This window comes from Heterocephalus glaber, unplaced genomic scaffold (genome assembly GCF_053883595.1).
Source record: "Heterocephalus glaber isolate CG9 unplaced genomic scaffold, H.glaber_assembly_v1.0 deba00000122, whole genome shotgun sequence".
NCBI lineage: Eukaryota > Metazoa > Chordata > Mammalia > Rodentia > Bathyergidae > Heterocephalus > Heterocephalus glaber.
Genome location: NW_028258138.1, coordinates 17,508,914 through 17,533,677, shown reverse-complemented (window position 1 = coordinate 17,533,677; position 24,764 = coordinate 17,508,914). Strand labels below are relative to the sequence as shown.

The following is a 24,764-nucleotide window of genomic DNA, read 5'->3' as shown; positions in this document are numbered from 1 at the left end:
TGGTCAATTTGACAAAAACTAGAATTAAATTAGCTAGAGTTAGTAAGCCAATTAAAAACCAGAATTAGTAAGTAAGCCATATTAAAAGCTGGGTATGCATTTGGCTGCACAGCACAGAACATGTTGAACAGCAGCTTAAACACACTTCGGGGTTATTTACCTCACATAGGAAGTAATAGTAATTCAGGCTGGGTTGCTGCAGATATTCAGGGCTAACGGGGATCAGGCTAATCCTATCTTTCTGCATAGCCATCCAGCATGTTGGCTTTTGATCTCATGCTTGGTCACAAAAAGGCCACAGAAACTTAAGATTTCATGTCCAAGTTTCAGGCAGAAAGCAGGAAGGGCAGGTCTGGGGGTGAAGGTTTTCTGTTTATTTTCCCCGTAAGGAAGATTTGCTTGTTACTTGGGAGAGATTCACACACTCTCCAGTGACCCCTACGAACATCACACATGCCTTTCCTGTGTTATCTGGCCACATGTAGCTGCAAAGGAATCTGCAAAAGTGTTTCCAATTGAGCATACAGTCACCCTTAAACAGAAGTCTCTTAGAAAGGATGGAATGGCAGGCAGCAGGCTTCCCAGTACCATGTAATTCAGAGACAGAAAGGTATCTTTCATTGTGTTTATGTTGCCTTTTCAAAAGACACATGGTTCTAGGAAGAAAAGAATTAACAGTATCAAGTGTTACTATTAGAAACAAAGGAGCCACTCGCCTCCCTAACTGCAGTGAAAAATGAGAAGGGAGCAGGTGTGAAAAGATAAAAAAATTCTTAAAACTGGGACTGCTAAGATTTTGAAAGTCAGACTGGTTTTGAATACAATGATTTAAAAGGTTCCAGAGCCACACACAAGTCCTTTGAGGCACAGAGATCTGAGGCTGAAAAAGATATTTCTGTGAATCTGAGAACTAAAGTGGGTGGCCATACTTGAAGACATAGATACATAAATAGGACAGAATAGAAAACATAAATCAATCAAGTGGCTGGCCAGGATCCTGGGAACAAAAGGGCCAAAATGTCTGAGGTTTTTGGATTTCTGCCCAAGGCATGACCTACCTTTTTGACCCTCAAGAGTTAAAAATGATTCTGGGAAGGAGTTTGTGGTGTTCTGGCAATGGAATTATGGAGAACGGCAAATCCTCAGTTTCCCTGTATATGAGTCCAGAACTGGCTCATGAAGGGGAGATGCCCATAGCTTCAATAAATGAATCATATGACTGGCATGACCCTAAGTACAGCTCCTCTCACTGTCCTCAGAACTATGCAGTGAAGCAGCTACAATTCTCACTTAATTATAAAAAGATGAGCACGAGAATATGTAACCAACACAGATCACACATGCAGTAGACGGTAGAGCTGGGAGAATTAAATGAGTTAATATTCATAAAGCACTCAGCTTCCTGCCATAACAAAGGTGCTCAACCAATTAGTATTATTGTCTTTTCCCCAATATATGTTCATCAACCATTTTTCACATTAGTAATAGTCATAGTAGTAAAAACAGCAACAGCTATGATTATTTACTGATCATGTACTCTGTACAGAGGACAACAGGGTTTCGTCGTCATTACATTATTACTCCTCAGCTGTAGGCTTACAAATACTACATGTGAATAATAACATCAGTCAACACAGTGGGGTAGAGTCCCTGGAAGACAATCTGAGTGGGGAATCACAGTCATCAACTGTTCTCGGGACACATGTCCTATATGTGAGAGGAGTTTTCTGAATCCCCTCTGGCAGTTTCAGTTCATCATCCACCCACTCTTCACTAAGAACTTTTTCTTTTTTTTAAGCACTGAAAATATAGGAAGTGACAAAATAATGGGATAAACTAAGATTCTAGAGGGAAATCATAAAGAAAAAATAATTTGTTAGATAGTGATAAATATTATAGAGATAAAGTAAAGAAGGGAACTGGCCATTTGGGGGTGGGTAGGTAGTGGAATTTTGACATAGAATGGTTAGAGAAAGCCTCAATGAAAGTAGGACATTTGAATGAAGGCTGGAGGAAGTGAGAGAATAATCCATTCAAAAGTAAGAGAGAAGGGCCAGGGATTTAGCTCACTGGTGCCGCTGCCTGCCAGCACAAGGTCCTGAGTTCGATCCTCAGTATCAAAAAAATACAAAAAAAGTCGAGAACATAATATTCCAGTCGAAGGAAGGAACAAGAACAAAGGTCCTGGGGCAGAAGCATGATTGTGAGCACACAGGAGAGAAAGGAGACCAGAGATGTCAGAGGGCAATGATGGACAGAAGATCCATCAGTCAGTGAGGGCAGACCACTGAGGTTCTGAACATGCCCAACACTCTCACCAGTTACTCGGATTAGAAAGATCCAGGGTGGGGGCTGCTGCAATGATCCAGGTGGGAGGTAACGACGGCTTGGACCAGAATGAGGGCAGTAGAGATGATCGTGACTAGCAGTAAGATTCTGAATGTGATTTGAAGGTCAAATGTAAAGGATCATCACGTAAGACAGGAACACAGGATTAGCTTGCTCCTATTCCAGCACTAGAAGATATTTTATGTTCAAAATTATGGAAAACACTGGGCATGGTTTTCCTAATTTTTACCCGTGAATGTACAGACAAGTAAAAGATTACAGATTGAGGTACTTTTAACCCCTACTACTACATATATGTACATCAAAATAACTATGGACAAAATAATATTTAACTCAGGCAATTTTTTAATTTTACCACTTCAGACTCTTTCTTGATAAACATGTTTTCTTGAATTTGCTCATTATGTACTAGTATTCTTTAACTTTTACAAGCAAACAACTAGGCTGGAAAAATTTTCTGGGGGGCATTTATTCTCAAAAAGCAGAGGAATACTTAAAGAAGCGGCCAAGATGCTTCTCAACCAGCTTTCCACGTGAGAAAATTGTTATGGCTTTTGCTTCAGAGTTTGGGCAGTTACTGGGTTCTCCAACAGCACATGAGCGTGAACTGTACATCTCTTTAAGGGACTGTCGCTGTCACCAATATTTCACTGTAACCAGTACCAGACAACAGTGAGAACCGACAGATGGAAGTTTTCAGTTGAGAACTTTTGCCAGATGGTAGAAATGAAATGGATCAAGTAAGTTAAAAGTAAAAGAAGTGGAATTTGGAAGTTTCACTTAAATTTTCTTTCAGATTTATTAAAGTGAACAGAGTTCAGCCTCACATATACACCACATACATACATCCATACATAAGTGGCAGGGTGGATATGAGACAAAAATAGTGTTTGACACAGGCTATGAATAACTTGGGTCTTAAAAAATAAAAATAGCACAAAGGACATATATTAATTAAAAAACATGGGAACAAAATACAAATTTGTTAGCAATTTTAGTGCTTTCAAAAAAAGCCCCATATAAGTATGGAATAACACTTCTAATGATACTACTATGCAAATATTCTGAGATTGAATAACAAAGTGGGTGGTAGGAGACACATTTCTCACTGTTGGAGTGAGAATTTACAGATTAGCAAAGGGAGATCCATATAATAATATATGAGAATTAGAGAGGTTCGGATAACTTGTATTTACCTTCATCCACATACAGATAGATAGTTGGCTACATAAATATTTACAGATCTGTGTATTACCAAGGTGAGTATAGGCAAAATACATTGCCTTCCTCTATCAGTGGAGAAGTTAAGAGCAAAAAACTTCAGTAGAGCAAGCATAACTAAAGTCCAGATCTTGGTTTTTAAGACTATTCAACAAAAGGAACCAGAGATCGTTAGAGAAATGGCTGATTCTACGCAAACAGTATGCAAGATTAGCCTAAATTAGTCTTGTAAATATTAAAAGAAAGAAGGAAGGGAGGTAGTCAGATGAACACAGGAGCCAACTGAAGAGCCCGCAGTAGTTAATCTCAAATGATTTGGACAACAATGTATTATAATGTAATACAGGGTTATAAATCAAAATGTAGCATAAATACCCATGAATATAACCAAATAAATAAATAAATGCAGGAAAAGAAACAAATCTATGCAGAAGAATTGCAAATAATTTACACAGATACTTGAGAAAGTGAACCATATATCTCCACTCCTTCACTGTACACTATGCAGAGTGACTTTTAAAAAGTACAGTCCTCAAAGGGGGAAAAGAGTAATTTTACAGAAAACAATCTGACAAACAACTATGTCTGACAGGTAGTCAAGTTCAACATCAATGATTTATCACGCTGATAACATGTACCCATTTAATACCATCATCTGGGTACTGAATGCATTGCTCATGTCTCCCTATGGACTTTAGTTAAAATACTGTATCAAAATTGGTTCATTCATTGTAATAAATGTATCATATTAATATAAGATGTTAACAATAGGGAAAACTGGGTTCTATGAGAACACAGTAGACTGTCAATTTTTCTGTCACTCTAAAACTATTCTGGAAAATGAACTCTAAAGCCAACATAAAATTTTGTAAAATAGACAAATAACAATTTGCTTCCACATAAACAATGCAGCCTTCAAAAGAATATCTGTGAGATTATTATAGTTGAAAACAGCTAGGATTAAAAAAAAAAACTTCTTAGCCTATATTTCTCATCTTTGCCACCTATAATAACTAGACAGAGCTTGGTCAGAAATCTCAGCAAAAAAAATTCATGTAAGTAACATGTGGCATTTAAATTCTTTTTTTTTTTTTTTTTTGGTACCAGGGATCGAACTCGGGACCTTGCACTTGCAAGACAGAAGGCAGAACCACTGAGCTAAATCCCCGGCCCCTTAAATTTTTTTAAAAACTTTTAGAATTTAAAAATAATCACTCATATGTCAACAATAAAGGAAATTCTTTGCTTTCCAAATTTTACCTTGTTTTAGGAATTTAACTGGTCACAGAATTCAATCCCTCTTCACTTATAAGGAATCTCAGGCCTGATGGGGATACTGCAGAGCAGCCTCAACTCTGGACTGAAAAGCTCAGCCACAGTCAAAATCCTCCACTAATTCTGAAATGCCAGCTTCCTCACTAACCACCCTGAAATGAGTTAAGTGTATGTACTTTTTCCTGTTGCCTCTTTTTGACCATATTCATTTATTGACATCCTATCATCAATCACACACCTTTTTTTGTTACTAGTATGTGTAATAATTCCAACATCTTAAAAAAAATGAAGCATCAATCTTTCTTCTGTTACATCTTTCCATGCTGTTTGGTTTTCAAACTCTAAGGTGCTGCAGAATCACTTGAGATCAGACTGCAGCTTCATCATCCCTCTGCTCCCAGCACCTGGACCTATTATGCATTCTGGGATGGACCTGAAGACAGACTTCCTGGATTTAGGGGCGTGTGCTTCGGATTCAGGTGGCTCATGGACTATGCTTTGAGAAATGAGGATTCCAGAGGGACTTTTCAAGCTCTGTTGTTAATAGGAATTGCCTGGGGAACTTGTTAAAATGAAGGTTCGGATTGGACAAGTCAAGAGTGGCACTGATTCTGCTTTATTAACGACTAACTACCTCCCCAGTGAGGCAAGCTAGCTGCTCCTTCAGGTAGTAAGGGTCTGCTTAAAATAATCCACTACAACTCACCTCATTAAGGCTTTTGTTTTCTTACAAATTATTGTGTTATAAAACATTTTTTTAGAATACTTTGTTCTTTTTCTTTTTTAATTGTGGTAGGATACACATGATATAAAATTCACCATCTTAACCACTTTTAAGTATATAGTTCAGTAGTGTTAATTACATGCACAGTGGTATGAAACTATCCATCTCTAGAATTTTCATTTTGCAAAATGAAAACTCTATACCCATTAAACAATAACTCCCCATCTCCCCTGTCCCCAGTACCTGAATACCATCATTCCATTTTCTCTGTCTTTTTGGATTTGACTAATCCAGGTACCACAGACAAATGGAATCAAACAATATGTGCCCTTTTGGAAGGAAAACAATCAAATTTTCTATGCCTTCACTAAGATGTGTCCTGTCCCATAGATTTGTTGCTCTGGTACCAGTTTAAGGGCAGACTGCCTTTTCCCATACCCTAAGGGCCCAGCTGCTCCTGCTTGGTGTTTTGTTTAATCACAGAATTATAGAATATGGTAGAAAGAGTTCTGGATTTGGTGACAACACAATAACTTGGGTGAATCTAGTGATTCCCATGTAGGGGCTTAGTTTCTTTTACCCAAAATGCTTGGGTAAAATGTGTTTCAGATTTTAAAATATTTACATACACGTGAAATTAGGTTGTGGGTGAGACCCAAATCTAAACATGAATTTCATTCATATTTAATACATACGTTATAAAGAATTTATTTGTCAAAAAATCAGGCTCTTTGCGAGAAAAAGAAAAGTTTACTCCAGTTAAAAGGGACTAAAACTCAGGAGATTTTAGCAGCTAGCTGGGAAAAGCTGAGTTTATCACATCCATGTGTGGAGGGGCTGACGAGGAGAGAAAGAGATAGTGGCAGCCAGTTGGGAGAGATTTCACCCGTGAATGGATGGGCTAACACCAGCGGAGAGATATTAGCAATTAATGGGGAAAGGAATTAGGCTTACACAGGTATTGAAGGGCCTAAGGAATCTGTGGTGACATATTTATGACTCAGATGCCCAAGGATGGTCTGCTCAGGTATGTATACCATTACTGGACTTTTTGACACCGGGGGTTGTAAACCACATTTTTTAGTCCATTTGTCCTACTTGCTGGGAAGCTGCTGGTATTTGCTAAAAGCAGCCTGTTTATTTTTCCTGTTGATATAGAGCAGGCCTGACAATATACCTTATACAAAGGCCTGAACGTAATTTCACACAGTATCTAATAATTTGAAGCAGGAAGCAAAGTTTCATGGTGTAAAATTTTCACCTGTCATATCATGTTGGCACTCAAAAGATTTCAAATATTGAAGCATTCTGAATTTCAGATGTGAGGATTAGGGATGCCCAACTTGTATTAAATGGTAATTCTATAAATGCCTCCTGGCCAGAGATGCTCTATTAGGATGAGAAACAAGAATAAAAAATTAAAACCTAACATAATTCAGTTTAATTTTAAGCAATTATCTCTGTCACCACTAAGTATTACTAAATGCCACTTTGTATATTGCCCAGTTCCGTGGAGAATACAAAAGAGCTAAGACATAATCCTGCACTGAAAGTGCTTACAGCAGCTTAGGCCAACAGAAATATAGGCCATAAATGTGATTTTAGCCACATTTTAAAAGTAAAAAGATATATGTAAAATTAATCTTAATAATATGCTTTATTTAACCTAGTATATCTTAAATTTTATAATTTCCCACATGCAATCAATGTAACAATTATTACTAAGACACTACATGTTCTTTTTATTTTCCTCCCAGAGTAACTCTCCTGTATGTGGTGTGCGTTTTACACTTTCAACACAGTTGGGAGTGGTTATTTTTCAAGTGCTCAAGAACTACACGTGGCCAGTGGACAGCAACGAGCAATGCAGATTGAGCATCAGATTTTAGAGGATTTCTTCCCAGGAGTGGTGAGTTGAATGTGGACTAGCTGAGGTTATGGAAGAAAATCTGAGGCCAAAGTTACAGGCTTATGCAGGGAAACCATAAAGTGTAAGTTTGCATACACTGAGAATGTCCAGTTTTATTCTCTATGCCATCATTAATATAATACATTTTAGTCATTGAGAGGATTCTGTTGCTGCTGTTAACTCTATTTAACAGCAAACTGGCCTTTTCCCCTCATTTCACTCTTTGTGGTTCTCGTATTATAATCTGTACTTGAGTATGTGGCTAATTATGTAGCTATGGAAGTTAAGATTTCCAGTAGACCTGAACCTCCTTTAGTTTAGTTCAATCCTTATTTCCTGAGAGATAAGTTGAAAAACAGACAAGGTAAGGATATCCTCCTAAATTATATTTTTTTCCTTGAAAATGCGAGTATCCTCACTGGCTGCTTTCTCCTAACACTTTTCTTTCTTTCTCCTCATTAAAAAAATTCAGAGTCAGACAGATTTTTAAAGATACAATTAAATGTGGTTACATGTGGGCTTTTAAAAAGAACCACATAATTGCTTACAAAATACCAACCAGGCTGATGTATGGTGAGCCAAGAGAACCACCAGTTATTACCAAAACCTTAAATCATACAGGGAGGTAAAAAATACACAGCATGTTTTTTCCATATGCCATATTCAGAAACCCAGGCGTGAGAAAGGCTCTAATCAGGACAGGAAGCGGCACTTTCACAGATACACTTCAACAGAGCTCTGGACAGTGACAGTCAACCTCCAGCCCTGACTTCAGCTCCAACAACCTCCAATGAGCAACTTTTCCTTCAAGGTCAACAGCAACAAAAGCAGTGGTCTCAGCTCTCAAGTTCCCCAAGACAGCTTCCTTACCAAAATCTTCAGCTCCCACCAACCCAGAGAGAGCTTGTTCTCTATTTTCTGACTTTTGTCATTCTTCCCTTCTCACTCGCTCACATCTTTTAACATTTCTGTTTATAAAGTAAGACTCCACCCTTTGTTCTCTCCTTTTCTGGCTTTGTTACTTAAATACAGCATCCTTGCCTAAGGATTCAACAGCTTCCCCCGCTCTTCCAATTTTGACCCTTCTCTTGACATTTCTAGTCACCTGTTAAAAACGTCCACTCAGAAGATAATGCTTTTAGCAAATGTACCAGAATCAAGTACCCAACTGACTCATCAAATCTCAAGACTTTACCCAAAAAACAATGAACCATAGCTCATTAGATTAAAATCTTGTATGAGGAGAAACCAGAGAATGAAAAAAGATGTCACTGCACTTAACAATAGAGTCAGCCAGGAAGAAATTAGAATGTTCTACTTGAAACTGGCAAACCTTTTGCCAGGTATTAGAACACTACTAGAAGTTTCCAAAGCAGAGAAAAAAGAAGTATCGGAATTTTATCACTGCACCAGCAACACTAAATAGGGATGACAAACACAGTGCCTTATGGAATAAAAATGTTACCATGATTCATCAAGCTGTTCAATAAAAATATCCTTTAAAATTATCCACATGCCTTTTGAGTCATGTTCTAAAAATCATGATCTTTTCAATGAGAATATGTCCCCAGATAAATTAGAATCTCTCTTTCTATTACGATGCTGCAGTGGACTCAGAAATTACTACTCAAGATTTGTAAACAAGGCTTAGTTTCATTACTGTAAATCAATTTTCTGGGGCTTATCACTCCTCTGAGAGCTGAAATAATTGAATTTCTGGACTTCTACAGAAGAGCAGGAAATAACTGCATTAAGGCTTCAGAAGGCAGATCCCCAACAATTCTTTAAGAAAAACTTCCCTTGGGGAATCCTGATCCACTTCTCAAATACAGAGATTTATTACGGCAACTGAGTTATGTCTACACCTGTGGATACAAGGAAAAGCTAGGGAGTATTGTAACTCTCCAAAACTGGAACGCAGAGCTAACAGCTAAGTCTTGATAACAAATAATGGGGAGCACAGAATCTGTTCACAAATAACTAACCACCTAGAAATCTCTAAGTTTAGTTAAAGGTTATATATAATTTGAGACTTTTGATCCGAGCCTCCCTCAATAACATCAGTACAAAAACTGGCTCCAAATTGACAAAATCCTGTGTCATATAGCAAAATGAGAACGAAGCTCATCTTCAACCTAGTAATTTTCTTTTATCACTACAACTTCAATCATAGATGTAAATGGAAATTTCTGCTCCCTTTGCTACTTTTCTGCTTGATTGAATTTGATAATGAAAATGTCTGTTCCTTTCAGACAGAGCACAAGTGTCATTCAAATTTTACACATCAGACAAAGAGTGAATGCATTTGTTTAGATGCAAAATCATTTAAATATGCGTCATTACGATCTGCAGCACATTCATGGATGCAGCAGTTTAAAATTCCCTGAAGCAATAAAGCAAGGCATCAAATGAAAGTGCATTCAGGCTTCAAACATCTCAAGGTACATTTTCCCAGCTGTTACCAGTCAGCCCCGCCTTCCTTTCGTGGCCTTACTCAATCAGAAAGCAGTGGAACTATGCCAAAGCACATTCCATTACCTCAAAGTCTTCCAGGTCAACAATCCAAAGTCACACGAAAAAGCCAACTTAAATTTTCCTCTCCAGGGAGCAAATATTTTAAAGAGCAAGGATTCCAGGCAAGCAGAATCTCTGCCTGTAAGTCAAACTAAGATTTAAGCAGCTTTTCAAAGTGAGGCCCTATCACACACATAGAAGACACAAAAAGAGTTCAAAGGTAGATATCCATTTGAAAGTGAACATTTAGAAATGAGGAAACTGTGTAAGATTAAGGTTCATAACCACAAGGGATATTCCTCCTTCCAAACAACACAGTTTTGGGCTTTCATTTAAAATTATAAAGATGACTAAATTGTATCTTAAAGGAAAGTGATAGTTGGGATCTGAATTGTTTTACCCTACAAATGTAATGGCTTTGGGAAAATGCTGAAGAAAGATTTTGATTTTGGTGAGAAAAGACAGATAACAGAATCTTCTAAGAAAAGTCTGAGTGATTTATCATTTTGCGGTCAAGGGCAGGCTTTCTAAGAACAATCAAATATTAGGTCTTAGAATCTCCAATATCTAGGCTGTAGGAAATCCTTTAGATGGGAACAGAGTTCGAAAGAAAGACTAAGTTCAAAGTATTTATCTGATAAAATAAAGGATAACGTCTTGGCATACTGAGGATATTACTGAGCCTACTGGGTAGAAAGTGCTTGGCTTATAAGTAATGTTAAGATTTCAATAAGATAGGAGTTGAAGGACTTATTCACAGGAATCCAGCAACCCTGAAAAATTATCTTTCTAGCTGATCAAGATTCCATCCAATAAATATGCAGATATTTAACGACATTTAAACCTTTTAAAAACACACATTTTTAAAAGGCTGTGCAAAGTGGTTGATGCTGAAGGGAAAGAGTTAGAGGAACACGAGCTGAGTGATATTCTTGAAAATACATAAATCACAAATTAAATAAATTAATGGAATGCCCAAAACACTTAATGGCATAAAAATATGGAAATTGTTAGAAGGAAAGTGTCTTCACCTACATCAAACACCTACTAAAATACCGCATTCATCTATTCATTTAATAAAGAATTTAAACGTGATGATGGTAATTAATGTTCATCACAGCATCCTAACCCTTAAGGTATGACATAACAATCACAAAAAAATTCACATCCACTGTGAACAGTGTTCAGAAATGGGTTTCTATTAAAACAACACTTTATTATTAGATCTAAAAAGCTAAAGGTAATGGAACTATCATAAACTAATCCAATAGATTGTTTTAGCTCTGCACGCTGAGGCCTCCCGTACATACTGACTTTTTTCTAGACATGTTTAGAGAAGGTATGACCCTATTTCCTAGACCTTCTTAATTAAGATCCAAAGACACTTGTCTTCTGAATATGAGATTCCTATGTCACTTGTTGGTTGTTAAATAAAACCTGCCCTTCTGCTGGTTAATACAAGCATAAGTGAAGTAAATGACATTTAACATAATCTTAGCAAGTCTTTTAGACAGGTTGAATTCCTGCTCCAAGTCTACTGTCTTCCTAGTGCTTAGATTATCCCTTCTTTTGCCTTTTCCTCCTTTTCCCAATATCCAGCTAAATCCTCATTTTGTTTATTCAATACATATTTATTAAGTACATATTATGTGCCACAATATATTCCAAGCTCTGGGAATTTTTCAGTGAATAAACAAAAGTTCCAATCACCAAGGAGCTTACATTTCAAATAGAATCCAATTATTTTCAAATTGAACGAGTACTGTAAGAAAGCAATATTGTCAGCATTGTGCACTATTTTCAATATAGCTTTACAATTATATTTTCCCTTTTCAAGCCCTCAAAATGCACTGATTATAATATTTTCTCCATTCCATTACCCTCTTATGAGGGTGTTATTAAAATTTAGAAAATGATGAGGAACTGTATCACCAGTATACTACAGGTTACAGAAATATTTACTCCGAAGTATAAATCAGTTTTTTCTCTAATCTAATTGTACCATCTATTAAAAGAACTGATAATAAAGATTCATCTCGATGCACAGTTATAAACACTATAATAAGGATTAACAAAGTGAATATCTTAGAGGTGATTTTAGCATATTAATGACATATAAAAAGAAATTAAACCACATGGACTGTGTTCACATGTTCACGAAATATGTGAACAAAAAACCTTTGGGATAACTGATAAACAAAATAATCAAATGAATTCATGTCTTTCCAAATTAAAAATGTGATTTCCACACTGTTCCAAACATTCATCTTAGCTGTATTCTAATTTTCTCTTATTATTTTCCAATCCTATCAACACAAACTATTGTGCCAGGACATCCCCATTCGCATTTTGTGACCTTCTTCCTTTTCTCCACTTGTCCCTCTGGATCCATTTCACGGCTCCGCCCTCCTTCCAGAGACTTTTCCCACAAGCTCTAGAATCCTCGGGAGGTAGGGCCAGGGGGAGGTCCTCACAGCACGGACCACGCCCATACGGGGACTGTGGGACCCTGGCTTCTTCCTCTTCCTGTAGTTTCTGCACCACCAGTGCTCCCACCCTAACACAGACCTGGCCATATGCTCACAGCAACTCATTACAGACCAGAACCTCCAAAACTGTGAGCCAAAAGAAATATTTGCTCCTTAATCATAAGTTGATTATATCAGGTATTTTGTTATAATGACTAATATACTATTCCAAAATTGCTCATACCTGGACAATGATGCATTTTTTTCCTTTGTATCTTATAAGTTTTTTGTTATTTTTCAACTCTGGGTTTTTCTGAAGTTTCTATGTGCCCTATTTTAAATTTTGTACTAAGCATTTATATTTTCCCCAAACTCTCTATGGGAATGCTAGAACCACGCTAGGTGCAGGCTGGTCACATAACAGAGGAAATGCACCAGCATATTTTTCAGGGGATGGTCCCTCTTTGGACTCTCCTGATTTTTCTCCTGCAATCTGCAGGAGCTGCTCTCCAGACTGATGCACAGCTGTTGGCATGGGACTTCCTTTCACCACTAGGGTCAAAGCCAAAGCCTGAGATTCACTGGCAGGAAGAAAAAGACAGGGAAGAGGGCCCAGTCTCTTGGGACATATCACACCAGCAAGAGCTGACATTTACTAAGGGGAAGAAAAAGGGAAAGTTTAACAAGGCCACTCAGTGACTATCAGGAAAGAAAAATAATAGAATTTATCCTTACTTTGTACATAAAAACAAATATTGAGAGCTTTCTGTGTCAAGTACTAAAATTCAAATGTTCATAACACCCTTTGATACTGAAATTGAAATGCCTATCTATTTTCTCAGATTCACTGTCATTTCTTGTATTGAGAATGCTTTTTGTATAACTATTTAAAAATCTATTTTTCTTCCCCAGGGCTTTTAAATCAATTTTGATTAACTATAAACACCTAGTAGTTTTTTTTTTGGTATAGAGGATCGGACTCAGGACCCTTCGCTTTTGAGGCAGGCGGCGGGACCACTGAGCTAAATCCCCCGCCCCACCTAGTAATTTTTTTAAAGTATTAAAATACTTGGAGGAAAATACTTTCTTAATTTCATTTCAGTATTCATGACATGATTAACACTCCCCTTAAAAAAGGATATGCTGTATCTATTTCATAAAATTAAAATTTAAAAGTTTTAAGTTCACAAAAAAGCATTTCTTAGTTTTCTATTACACTGAATTACTGTGCTGGACATCAGGATATTTACAAGATCTTTAAAGTTTACAATAAAAATGTTTTTTCCATCCCCACCCCATTTTTCAAGTTTGGTGAAGTCTGTGTAAACATTCGTGAATATTCTATTATGAAGTCTTAAAAGAACTCTTGTTTAACAAAAGTTCAAAGAACTCCTATGGCACATCATCTGTTAAGAGTATTCAAATACATACCTTTCATCTTAAAGATTTTAAAATAGCTGTAGATCATTCACAGAACAGCCTCTTAAAAAACAAGAACACTTGTCCTAAAATTTCATTCAAACAATGAAATTCAAAATTAAGATGAACTGAACATCTTTAATTTCTCATTTGACTATATCTGAATAGTTTCCTGGTCATTACTAGTTATATATTTGAAAAGTCTTGATTATTAAAAAAAAACCCAAAAAAACCACAATGACTTTCCAGGTAGTAAATGTTTAACTTGTAAATCTTCTTTTGGATAAAGCTATTAACCTGACTGCACCCGCAAATCAACCGTATTTATCTTATGCAATGTATCTTGTCTTCTGGTCAGGGACAAGTAGAGTGCAGCAATTTCAATAGTGGGATCCATTACACTATGAAAAGTACCATTCAAATGGAAAAGGTGAAAAGCTTTGCAGAAAGAGAGAAAGAGAGAGAGAGAGAGAAGAAAGAGAAAGAGGAGGGGAGGCGAGGAGAGATCTCTGAGTGATAATAAATTGATGTGCATTGAATTACACATGCAAGAATTAATAAAATGTTTGTATGATTAAGACAGAACTGACTCTGGTTCCAACAGTATTACCAAAAACAGAGGGTAAAATGAGAAAGCCAATTCACTCCGAAGGGAAATCATCCACTTCATGGGCAGAAAGTGGCGAAAGCAACTTGATAAAGTTTTCTCATCTCCACCAGGAATGCAAGATCCTAGAGCAAGGTACATCCATGGCAAACACGTGGATTATTCCATGCAACACTGGATTCTTTGCCTACAGAGAGGTTAGGGAGACTGCATGCCAGACATAACAGACATTTTTCTCTCTTCAAGCTTATTAATGTTTTAAAACAATCTTACTTTGTTTTCAAGGTGGCATTTTTGTAAGAATTAACTTTAGTGAAAAATCTCTTTTGTCTATAGAATATATTTGGATATAGTCAGATTTTAGAGAATTCTTAGGTTAATGCTAAACAACAATTTTCTGTTTGAGCAGCAAGTAATATGAAGACTGTTATCTATTGTGACTATAAAGTAGAAAACATCATGTGGAGATTTATACTACACCAGGGCAGGCTGAGGATTTTTAGCTTGGTGGTTCCGCAGCCTGCCTCGCAAGGGAAAAGACTCAAGTTTGATTCCTGGTACTAAAAAAAACCAAAACAGCATATACTACACCAGGGGTCATGGTTGTCAACATCTGTTGTAATTTATTTGAAGTTCTATTTATTGCCTCTAAATCACAGTCTTTCCTATTATGATTTAATTTTATAAGCCTGGTAAATATTGCTCTAATAAGTTTTCTGAGCTGTAAGGAACACTAGATTATAAATTAAGAGATGGTGGGATCTAGTCCTAATCCCACCACTTAGTGAGTGTGTGTCTTATGGCAAGAAATCCAACCTCTCTGACTCAGTATTTATAACTCTGTAAGAAGACCAACAGAATATGCCTCATAGAAGCAACATTCCAGTGGATGCCCTATGCAATTGCAAAAAAGGTTCGATACTGAGATGGCTAAGAGATTAAGAAATCAGGGGAAAAAGAAGGTAAGGACAAGAAGAAGCAAAAGGAAAAGAGAAAACAAAAGGAAGAAAGTAAAAGCAATGTTAAAATTACTGGGATCTTGCAATATCAGGGCAAATAAAATGTACATGTATCAGTTATATACTTATATCTTTCTATTCCTTTTACTGAAATACAAGACATTACATGTACATGGCAACATTATTTTAACTGTATTGTGTAATTCTTTTATTTGAGACCTTTGGAAAATTTTCCAGTACCTAAGAAACAAACAACGCCCATACTCCTTAATTCTAACCTAAGCTCAATGGCAAGGTAGGAGACAATGTATGCTCTACTTGTCACATTAGGGTCTATTTCAGGTCCAGTGGAAAAAGACTAGGGATTTATAAAGTAAGAAATATAAATGATTCAAATAGGCCCAATCCCTAGTGGGAACATCTAATGATTATCTAGTTCCTTCAGTGGTCAAGAACAGTTAGTGTCAACACACTCTTTTCTGACAATGACTGCATGTCCTTCACTCCATTTCCCCTTGCACAGGTCCACTCTGTACATCTCTGTAAATATCTGCCAGTGAAATGCTACATTTTGAAGTGGTTCTCTTTTTATAGTGGTTAAAAAATATAAGCCGAGCAAAGGCCATTAATATTACTAACAAACTGGTATGAAAAACAAATTACTTGGGTTGTTGTTTCCCTAAATGGTGCATAAATCTATTCAATTTATCACAATAAAAACAAATCTTTTGATAGTTTCTCTGTATTCACAGAATTATCATAAAACATTCTGGCTTCACATGTAAACCTGAGACATTGGTTTTTTGGGGTTTTGTTTTTTTTTTTTTACATGGGGAACTTCAGGAAGGGCAGGAGATGTGGCCAGCAGAAGAGATACAAATGATGTGTGGCCCAGGAATATATGCCTCAACTATTGGCATGATGCAGTAAATTACAATCTTAATGTGGACTTTTCCCTTTAGTCAATTTTTTTTTTTTAGGAAACTAAGTTTACCATATGTTAACTTTTTTTTATTAATTCATTAAGTTTATTGGTACATTTTAGATATAGAATATGACATTCATCATTCGGAATTTCTACCTTTACATGATATATCTTGGTTCATATTTTTTCCCATTCCCCTGCCCTTCCTTCAACCCCTCCACCCCTTCCTATTTTTAAAAACTTTGTTTCGTTTTCTCCTTTCCCCATATTTATTCCTTTCCTTCCTTTCCTTTTCCCTACCCCTCTCACTTCCCCTTCCCCTTCAGACCTTTTCTTTCTATGAGGATCAAAATGTATAATAGATAACGTGAAATAAGAAAAGGCCCTTTTAGTCTATTCTAATATCAATAATTCCGAATAGTGTTATGAATTAAATAAAATAACACTTAAAATAAATTTACTTCTGATATGATAGTTGAGTGTGGCATCATGTGGTATACATAATAATTCCTTCAAAAATCTAGTAACTATTTTCTGTAAGCTAACATGCTAAAGAAAATGTATTTGAAACATTGCATACAACAGTAAGCAGGAACCAAAAGAAACAAACCATTTAGAAAGTTTCTCCCATCTAATTAACCAACTCATCATCTACCCTGCAACTTGTCTTGAATGGTACTGTTTCTGTGCATTATTTCTTGGAGGAAGTTTGAAATCCACAGTTCCTGGAAGACAGATGCACTTCTATAGTATTTTCCTGAAATAGAGGAGTTCTGTATCCAGTATTTAAGTGGCACTTTGTTTCATATGATAGAATCTTTACTTCTCGATCAGACAAAAAAGGACAAGAGGCTTTATAAAGCATCTAGGAACAAAGAATAAGGAGGAACAAAAAAACTTATCAATTAATAAATATTTAAGAATTTAATTTTCCATACTCTAATCACCAGTTACATTATGAGTAATAAATTCACCATAGGAAATCCTCATTCTAATGCCTTATGTTATCTATTTATTTCTCAAATTTGCACATGAATGAGCAGCAGTCAGTATGCTTTTATGGCATCGTTGACCAAATATTGTATAGATCTCCAAAATCTCCAATAGTTACCCCCATTTTCTAAGTTTGCAATTGGGACTTTCCTTTCTGTGGTGCTGGAGGTGGAACCCAGTGCCCTGCTAGGAAAGCAAAGATTTTCCTCTAAAGATTCCTGTCAGTCATCAGAATGTATAGCAACATTTGTCCACAGTCTCCATATGAAGATCTCTGTTCTTATTGACAGTCTTTCCGCTGATGAATAAACTCATGAAGAACATCTAGATGCATCGCAAGTAATCAGATCAAGACCACAGATTTCCACAATGCCTGGTTACATAAAAATATCAATGAAGAAGAGATTAATAACCAAGTCAAATAAAATACGGACTTATTATTGCAGTTAGGTAAGTTAATTAGATATCTTGTAGGCAGTTAGACGGGGCCAGCCCACAAGGAGCCAACATGGAGGAGAGTGAAGACACATTCACTGAAGCCCAGCATTGTAAAAAGAGAGAAACTACCACACCCATGTAAGATGAATAGCAGTGATTAATATTCTAAACAGGTATCAATCACCTGGGCGGGAGGTGGGGGGGAAACACAAGGTCTTAATGCAGCCTTTTTGGGAAATATCCCGACCCACCCTAACTGAAAATCCCGGTATGCTTGCTACAGGACTTGTTTCCAGATTTGACCCCATTTAACCAGTATTACCTGGGTGACTGTATTTGTAATCTTATTGATTGGTCATGGTTTTATCCTACCTTGTAAATTTCCACTGGGTCTTATAGTTTTGTCCCGTACCTGCCTCACCACATGGCTTTGCTATATAAAACATCTTTGAAAAGTGGGGTGGGTGGGCAACCCACCTTCCTGTCCCCCTTCTGTCTCTCTTAGGCAGAAGCTTTCTTAGTCTCAATAAATTTTTCCTACTCTTAACCTCCGTTGTTCCTAGAATTCATTCTTCGATTTTAGAGAACACAAACTCGCGTTTCGGGTATCTAGTAGGTTTGGGAGTTGCACCTCTTTCCCCTATATCATTATGACAGTGTTTCAAGAAGAAAAAAGCATGACACCACAAAAAACTCAATTTCAAAACTAAAAACTAAAAGTGAAATTTGAAGTCAAAGATTTTAAACCTGACTGACCATTTCCTCCAGTTTAATATAAGGAGAGAAAAACATTTCTCAACTCCAACTTCCTGACTATCACAAACTATAAGAAAAGTGGTTGATCGATACAAGAAAAGGCTTTGTAAGAAAACAGCAAAATGTTGGAACTTCACATTAGAGTCTTTTTTTCTATGAAGTCTATGTAAAGAAACATACAGGGGCCCCATTCCATATGTCTATGACAGTCAGTGTAATGAAAATAACCTATGAGATTTTGGAAAATAAGGATTCCAGGCCCCACCACCATGCATTTTTCATTCACCAATGCTAGGATTGGTTCAGAAATTTCTAATTTTAATAAACACCCTGGGTAAATGCATTTGGGGGCAGGATACCAGAAATACTACCCCTGTACTCTCCTAATATAAAAGACTATCTTAATTGTCTGAAACAGAAGAATACATTCATTCCTCAGTATCTGCAGAGAATTGGTCTAGAATAGACCTCCAAGAACACCAAAATCTACAGTCTCAAATCTTTTCTTTTATGTGGTGTAATATTTGCATACAACCTATGCACACCCTCCTATATACTTTAAATAATCTCTAGATGACTTATAACACCTTATAAATATGTTACACTTTATATTTTAGGAAATAATGACAAGAATATGTTCAATACAGATAAAATTGGGCTTTTTTTCCAAATATTTTCCATATATAGTTGGCTAAATCTAGAGATGTAGAACCCACAGATACAGTGGGCTAATTATAGACAGTGGCAACGTGCTGAAGGAAAGTCGTGCATTTGACCTCATTACAACACCCTTCCTTTCCATCACCCAAAGCTGACCAGTCAACAGCAGTGACACAGCGGGTGGGGCTGGCTCACCTAAGCAGCGGTAAGGAATCACGAAGTGGGGGTGGGTCTTGCACTGCTTGCGGCTCCGCTTGCACCAGTTCTGGATGGTCACTGGTTGGTTGGCTTCCACCACGTTGGTGATCTGCAGCTCAGGGTAGACCTGAGAGAGAATACAGGAAGAGTCCATTATTACCTGGCACAGGTCCTGACATGTACATGCACCTGAAGACCCTCTGCCATTATTATAAGGTATCGGTGTCCCCTAGAGGTTAAACCTGTTCTACTTGCCACTCAGCTAAAGAAATTTAGTGTGAAGAAAAAAGTGCAAGTGACAGTCACCAGTAATTCCATTAAGCAATGTGGCTTATGTTTTACTGCACCCATTTGGATATAAGTATTTTTCCAGGGGAGATAAAAATAGAAGCAAACAGGAGAAAGGAGAAATTCTTTAAAGGATGGATTGTTTTCAATGCAAAATAATCTGGTGTGAGGATGACAGTCTCTAATACTCTTAAGTGCTACAGTAGACAAACCCAGGTATCTTTAGTTAAATTCAACTTACCCCTATCTAACTAAACAAATATTTTATACACAGAATATGATATACAACAAACTTCCTATATAAAAGTCAATCTCCTTGTTCAAAGTAATTTACATGAGAATAATTTATCAAAAATTTTTCAAGGGGGTCATTTAGATAAGGAACTGTACTCATGAATTTTCTTCCATCAACAGCTATATATCCCATCACTTTGATTACTGTTCTTAGTAAATCAAATGCTAAGCACTTGGAATGAAATGTCAAATTCAATCAACTAAAATATGCTTGTGAAATATCAAACCACTTCTTTTTTTAAATCTTTTTAAACCATTTCTATTAATAGTAATCAGTAGATATTTAAAAGAAAAACCTAAGCACAAATGTGTATATCTAAAATGAGCTGTTTTGCCAGACAGAAAGAGAGAACTAGGGCATAATAAGCAAGAACTGATTGTAAGTATGCACCATGAATCAAGAGTTCAAAGTGAGAATATAAACAAAATTGTGTACAATTAAAAGATGATGGGATGTATAAAATGTGAATCTTGGAGTGGGATAAAAAATTTTTGGTTGTAGATGTACCAGAGACAGAGAGAGAGAAAGAGAGGAGGAAGAAATAGAATTTGGAAAGTCAGAGAACTGAAATTAAGATTTTGGAGAAGTTATAATTATTGGTAATGTCAAGGTACATAATATGATCATCAGAGAAAATTGGAGACAAGGAAGAAAGTAAGGTCACTGAAGGAACGAGAATCATGGAACTGAGAAACTAGAATACTGGAAGGATCACTGTTAAAATAACTTACAAATCATGAAGCGAAGATTGTTGTACTGGAGACAGAAAACTAGGAACTAAAATCTTCAAAAATTAAGGATGAATGCCACTGCGGGGGAAAGAGACCCACAGATAACTCTGACAGCAGAGGAGAATGGTGTTTTCATTTGACAGCATGCACTTCACAGCTGGGGCAGACAGTGTTTTAGGGAGGAAAGCGGGTGAGTGGTTTGGAAGTAACACTGAGGAGGAAGGAAGACATCCCCACATATGGGCACAATGTGAGAAAACAGCTTTTACCTGAGTTAGTTACATGGGTCCAAAGCATCAGGGCCAAGAACCCATGGACTAGAACCTCTGAAACCATGAGCCAATATAAACCTTTTCTCTTACTAAGTTGATAATTTCAAATATTTTTTCAGTGATGGGGAGCTGACTAATGCAGAAAACTACATACTGCATGAATTTATGGAAAAGACTGCATACTGTATGAATTTATGGAAAAAGCAAACCTATAAATATAGTAATAAGATCTGGGATTACCAGGGGTTGTGGGTTGTGAGGGAGATACACAGGAAGAACACAGAGCAGTGGTTGTGAACCTATGGCTCGTGTGCCACATTGGGCTGTTTGTTATCACTGAAAGCCCGAAAAGGTTCACCATCAATGACAGAGAATTTGAGGGCAGAGAAACTACTCTGCACAATAGTTGATACATGACATTTGTATTTGTCCAAAGAATGTACTACACCAGGAGTGACCCCTAAGGCAAACTATGGGCGCTGGGTGATAATGATATGTCAGTGTAGGTTCTGCAATTGTAACAAATGTCCTGTATGTTGATGTGGGGAGGTTGCATCTGTGAAGGCAAGGAATATATGGGAAATTTCGTACTTTCTTCTCAATTTTTCAGTGAATCTATAGCTTCTCGAAAAGTAGAATATTTTAAACATTAAAATTAAAGTATAAAAGATCAATCAACAGTGGGAGAATATGCTAAAAGAACACACACACACACACACACACACACAATCAGAATCCTGGGCTAGATTTGGGGAAGGTTCTTCAAATACTGCCAGTAACCTAGCTCCAGATGGTACAGCTATCTTCCCTGTATTTTATTTTGTTCTTAATTATCTTAACACTTCAATATATGCATTTCAGGACACAGATAATACTCCACTTGAAAATGCTACTAAAAATGTAATGGCGCCATGGCTTTACTCTATATAGTGAAAGGCAAAGTGGCTTCTTGCGCAGAAATATAATTTTCCTACCATCTTTACTTGTGTATTATATCACAAAAGTACAGCACTCGTGAGTCATAAACTCAAGGCACCATGGAGCTCGCTCTGTGGGATATAATTTTATGTGCAGTAAAGTGTAACTTACTGCATTTTTCTAGAGTGGTTCTAGCTGCCACTTCATAGAAATAAATACTCTGCTGAAAATTTCCTTAGGAGTTACCAGTTTTCTACAAACCCTGTAACAAACACAGTCAGGCCACATTTCCTTTTTCCCATTTTTTAAATAATGCAACACATATTTATTTCCATGCATGACAATGAAAATTAGGAAACTAGAAAAGGAAGTAGCCTTCAGGCAAATGGAAAGGATCAAGACTATTATATAGCCAACTTTGAGTTAGACTGCAATGAGAAGACTTGCTGTGCTGCCCCCAGAGGTTAAGTGTCTTCACCAGATACAGATGCCCCAGCAGGATTTTCAGAAAGTCTTCTCCGCTGGCTATATTCTCCTAATCTTCCGTAATCCAAAATTTGCCATTCCAGAAACCTTTGGTGGTTTTTCTGTTTAACCAAGAGCTCCTTAATAAATTTTACAAGACGAGTTTCATGAGCCTGAGAAACTGAGGTTTTCAGGGCTTCCATGATCCTAGTTAACTCTTCTTCTAGATTCACAACATCTGGTAGGGGTTTTTCTGGAGTTCCTAAGGGACCTATGTTGGCCCTCTGAATAAATGGAACACTGTTAATATGATTACATCTCCTTAGAAACCTTAAGAACTCCTTTGATTGCTCCCATTTCACTGCTGACATATCCTCCAAGAACACAGCAAAAGGAGGCATAACCTTTGGTTCAGTAAAGCAGCAGGCCAGAGTTAAATACACATCACTGATATACATCTGGTAAGCTGCTACACGGTTAATACCATTTGCACATTCTTCAGGAAAGGGATTGGGGCTCTGATATGCCATTTCAGCTTAGGGAAATCCAGACATAAAATGTCCCTTTTCCCTATTTTAAACTAGCAATTGTTTTATAGATACCACTGATTAGTAGCAGACAGGAACCTCTTTTTCATGTAGGATGCATGCCATCTTCAGATTCTTATGGCAATATTCAGTGCAACGGAACTGACAATTTCTAAGAAAGTAGAATTGCAAACTAACAAATTGAATTCTGTGAACACAGGGCTTCTCCCTAAAGATTACCAGAGCTTTAAATAGTGATCATCCAAACAGAATTTACTACTAGTTCCCACCATGCAATCTACGGGCACGTGTACTATTTCCTGATTATCAGCTTCTATCTCCATATTGCTGAAAGTAGAAATTGTAAATATTCATAAGGATTTAGAGATTACTCAGAAGGATATAGAGATTATAAAATTTGAACCACATAAATCCCATATACAGTTTGCCTACTGTCCTAATCAATAAAATGGAAATAGCAACTTCAACTTTATTCAGTTACTTTTATTTAGAGATAGAAGTTATTAATTTGGAATTGCCAAAGACAATACAATTTTGCTGTTCTAACATCAGAAGGTTTATTTAAAGGGGAAGGAAGATCAAATATCAAAGTAACAAAATTTCTTTTGAAGCACAGCTAAACCCAGTTAGATAATGTGATGTTCACAGGCATAAGCCAACCACAAACTAAGCAAAAGCAAAAGCAAAGCAAAACAAAACAAAATGATAAATCGTATTTTAAATGATAAATATTTCAAATACTGTATCTAGTTTTTTATTAAAGTGCTCCAGTGTATGTTTAGAGTTAAGTTCACTTTTCTATGTTGAAAAGATAGCAGAGTTTATAGTTTTAGTCAAGAATAAAAATTAAAATAATTAGACAAACAAATGTCCTCATAGCTAAATAAGTTCATGGCATTTCACCATAATTAATTACAAGTTTAATATTTTCTTTGCAGTGTCTCAAATCTTTATTTAAAAAATAAAGATGCCTAGGGCTGGGGATTTAGCTCAGTGGTTCTGCCACCTATCTCGCAAGCACAAGGTCCTGAATTGGAAAGAAAGAAAGAAAGAAAGAAAGAAAGAAAGAAAGAAAGAAAGAAAGAAAGAAAGAAAGAAAGAAAGAAAGAAAGAAAGAAAGAAAGAAAGAAAGGAAGGAAGGAAGGAAGGAAGGAAGGAAGAAGGGAAGGGAAGGGAAGAGAGGAAGGAAGGAAGGAAGGAAGGAGAAAGAAAGAAAGATGTCTAAGTTTTTTCAGCTATTTAATTTGCATGAGTTTCCCAATACACACGTGTATTGGTGAAATAAAAAGTACTGTTAATAATTTAATACAATAAAAACATTACATCCTTATCCTGATGGCCCCTTTTTCCTAAATGTTCCTATGTGAAACTTAATTAAAAATTAACTATGCTCTTGATTATGCAAAAAGAACTCTGTACCACAATAATTACATTTATAAATACTTAAAGCAGAAGCAAATCCTGGCTTGGGTTGGCTACTTGAAAAATAAACTGTCCCCCATTCCTGTAAATCTTCCTAAGTCACAGCTACACAGAGCAGCTGCTGCAGAAATGCAGACACTGTTCCAAGCACACTCTACCGTGAGATCCCTTACACCACACTTCAAATGTCTGAGCCAATGAGCGTCCCTCTCCCACTCCTGCCACCTGGACAGACCTCCTCTGTCACCGTGTAACAGAATGCCAGCCCCTCTCTCTCCACCTGGGGACTGCTGTCTGGTGCTCATCACAGCATACCTCACACTGAGGTAAGCACATACCTGTACCACCTGCTCAGTGAAAAGGCACTTTCTTAAAGGGCAGGACATATAATTCAGCACAGCATAACTCCC

The 24,764-nt window shown here is 36.8% G+C and overlaps 1 protein-coding gene across 12 annotated transcripts in view; it reads right to left on the bottom strand.

Annotated features, from left to right (window-relative positions):
- Positions 1 to 24,764, bottom strand: part of App (amyloid beta precursor protein) — a 255,064-nt gene that overhangs the window by 156,106 nt on the left and 74,194 nt on the right. For all 12 annotated transcript variants that reach the window (XM_004842236.4, XM_004842231.4, XM_087213534.1 and 9 more), the window contains one exon: positions 19,413 to 19,542. In XM_004842236.4, coding sequence (XP_004842293.1) covers positions 19,413 to 19,542 — 130 coding nt within the window. The remainder of the gene's footprint in view (positions 1 to 19,412; positions 19,543 to 24,764) is intronic.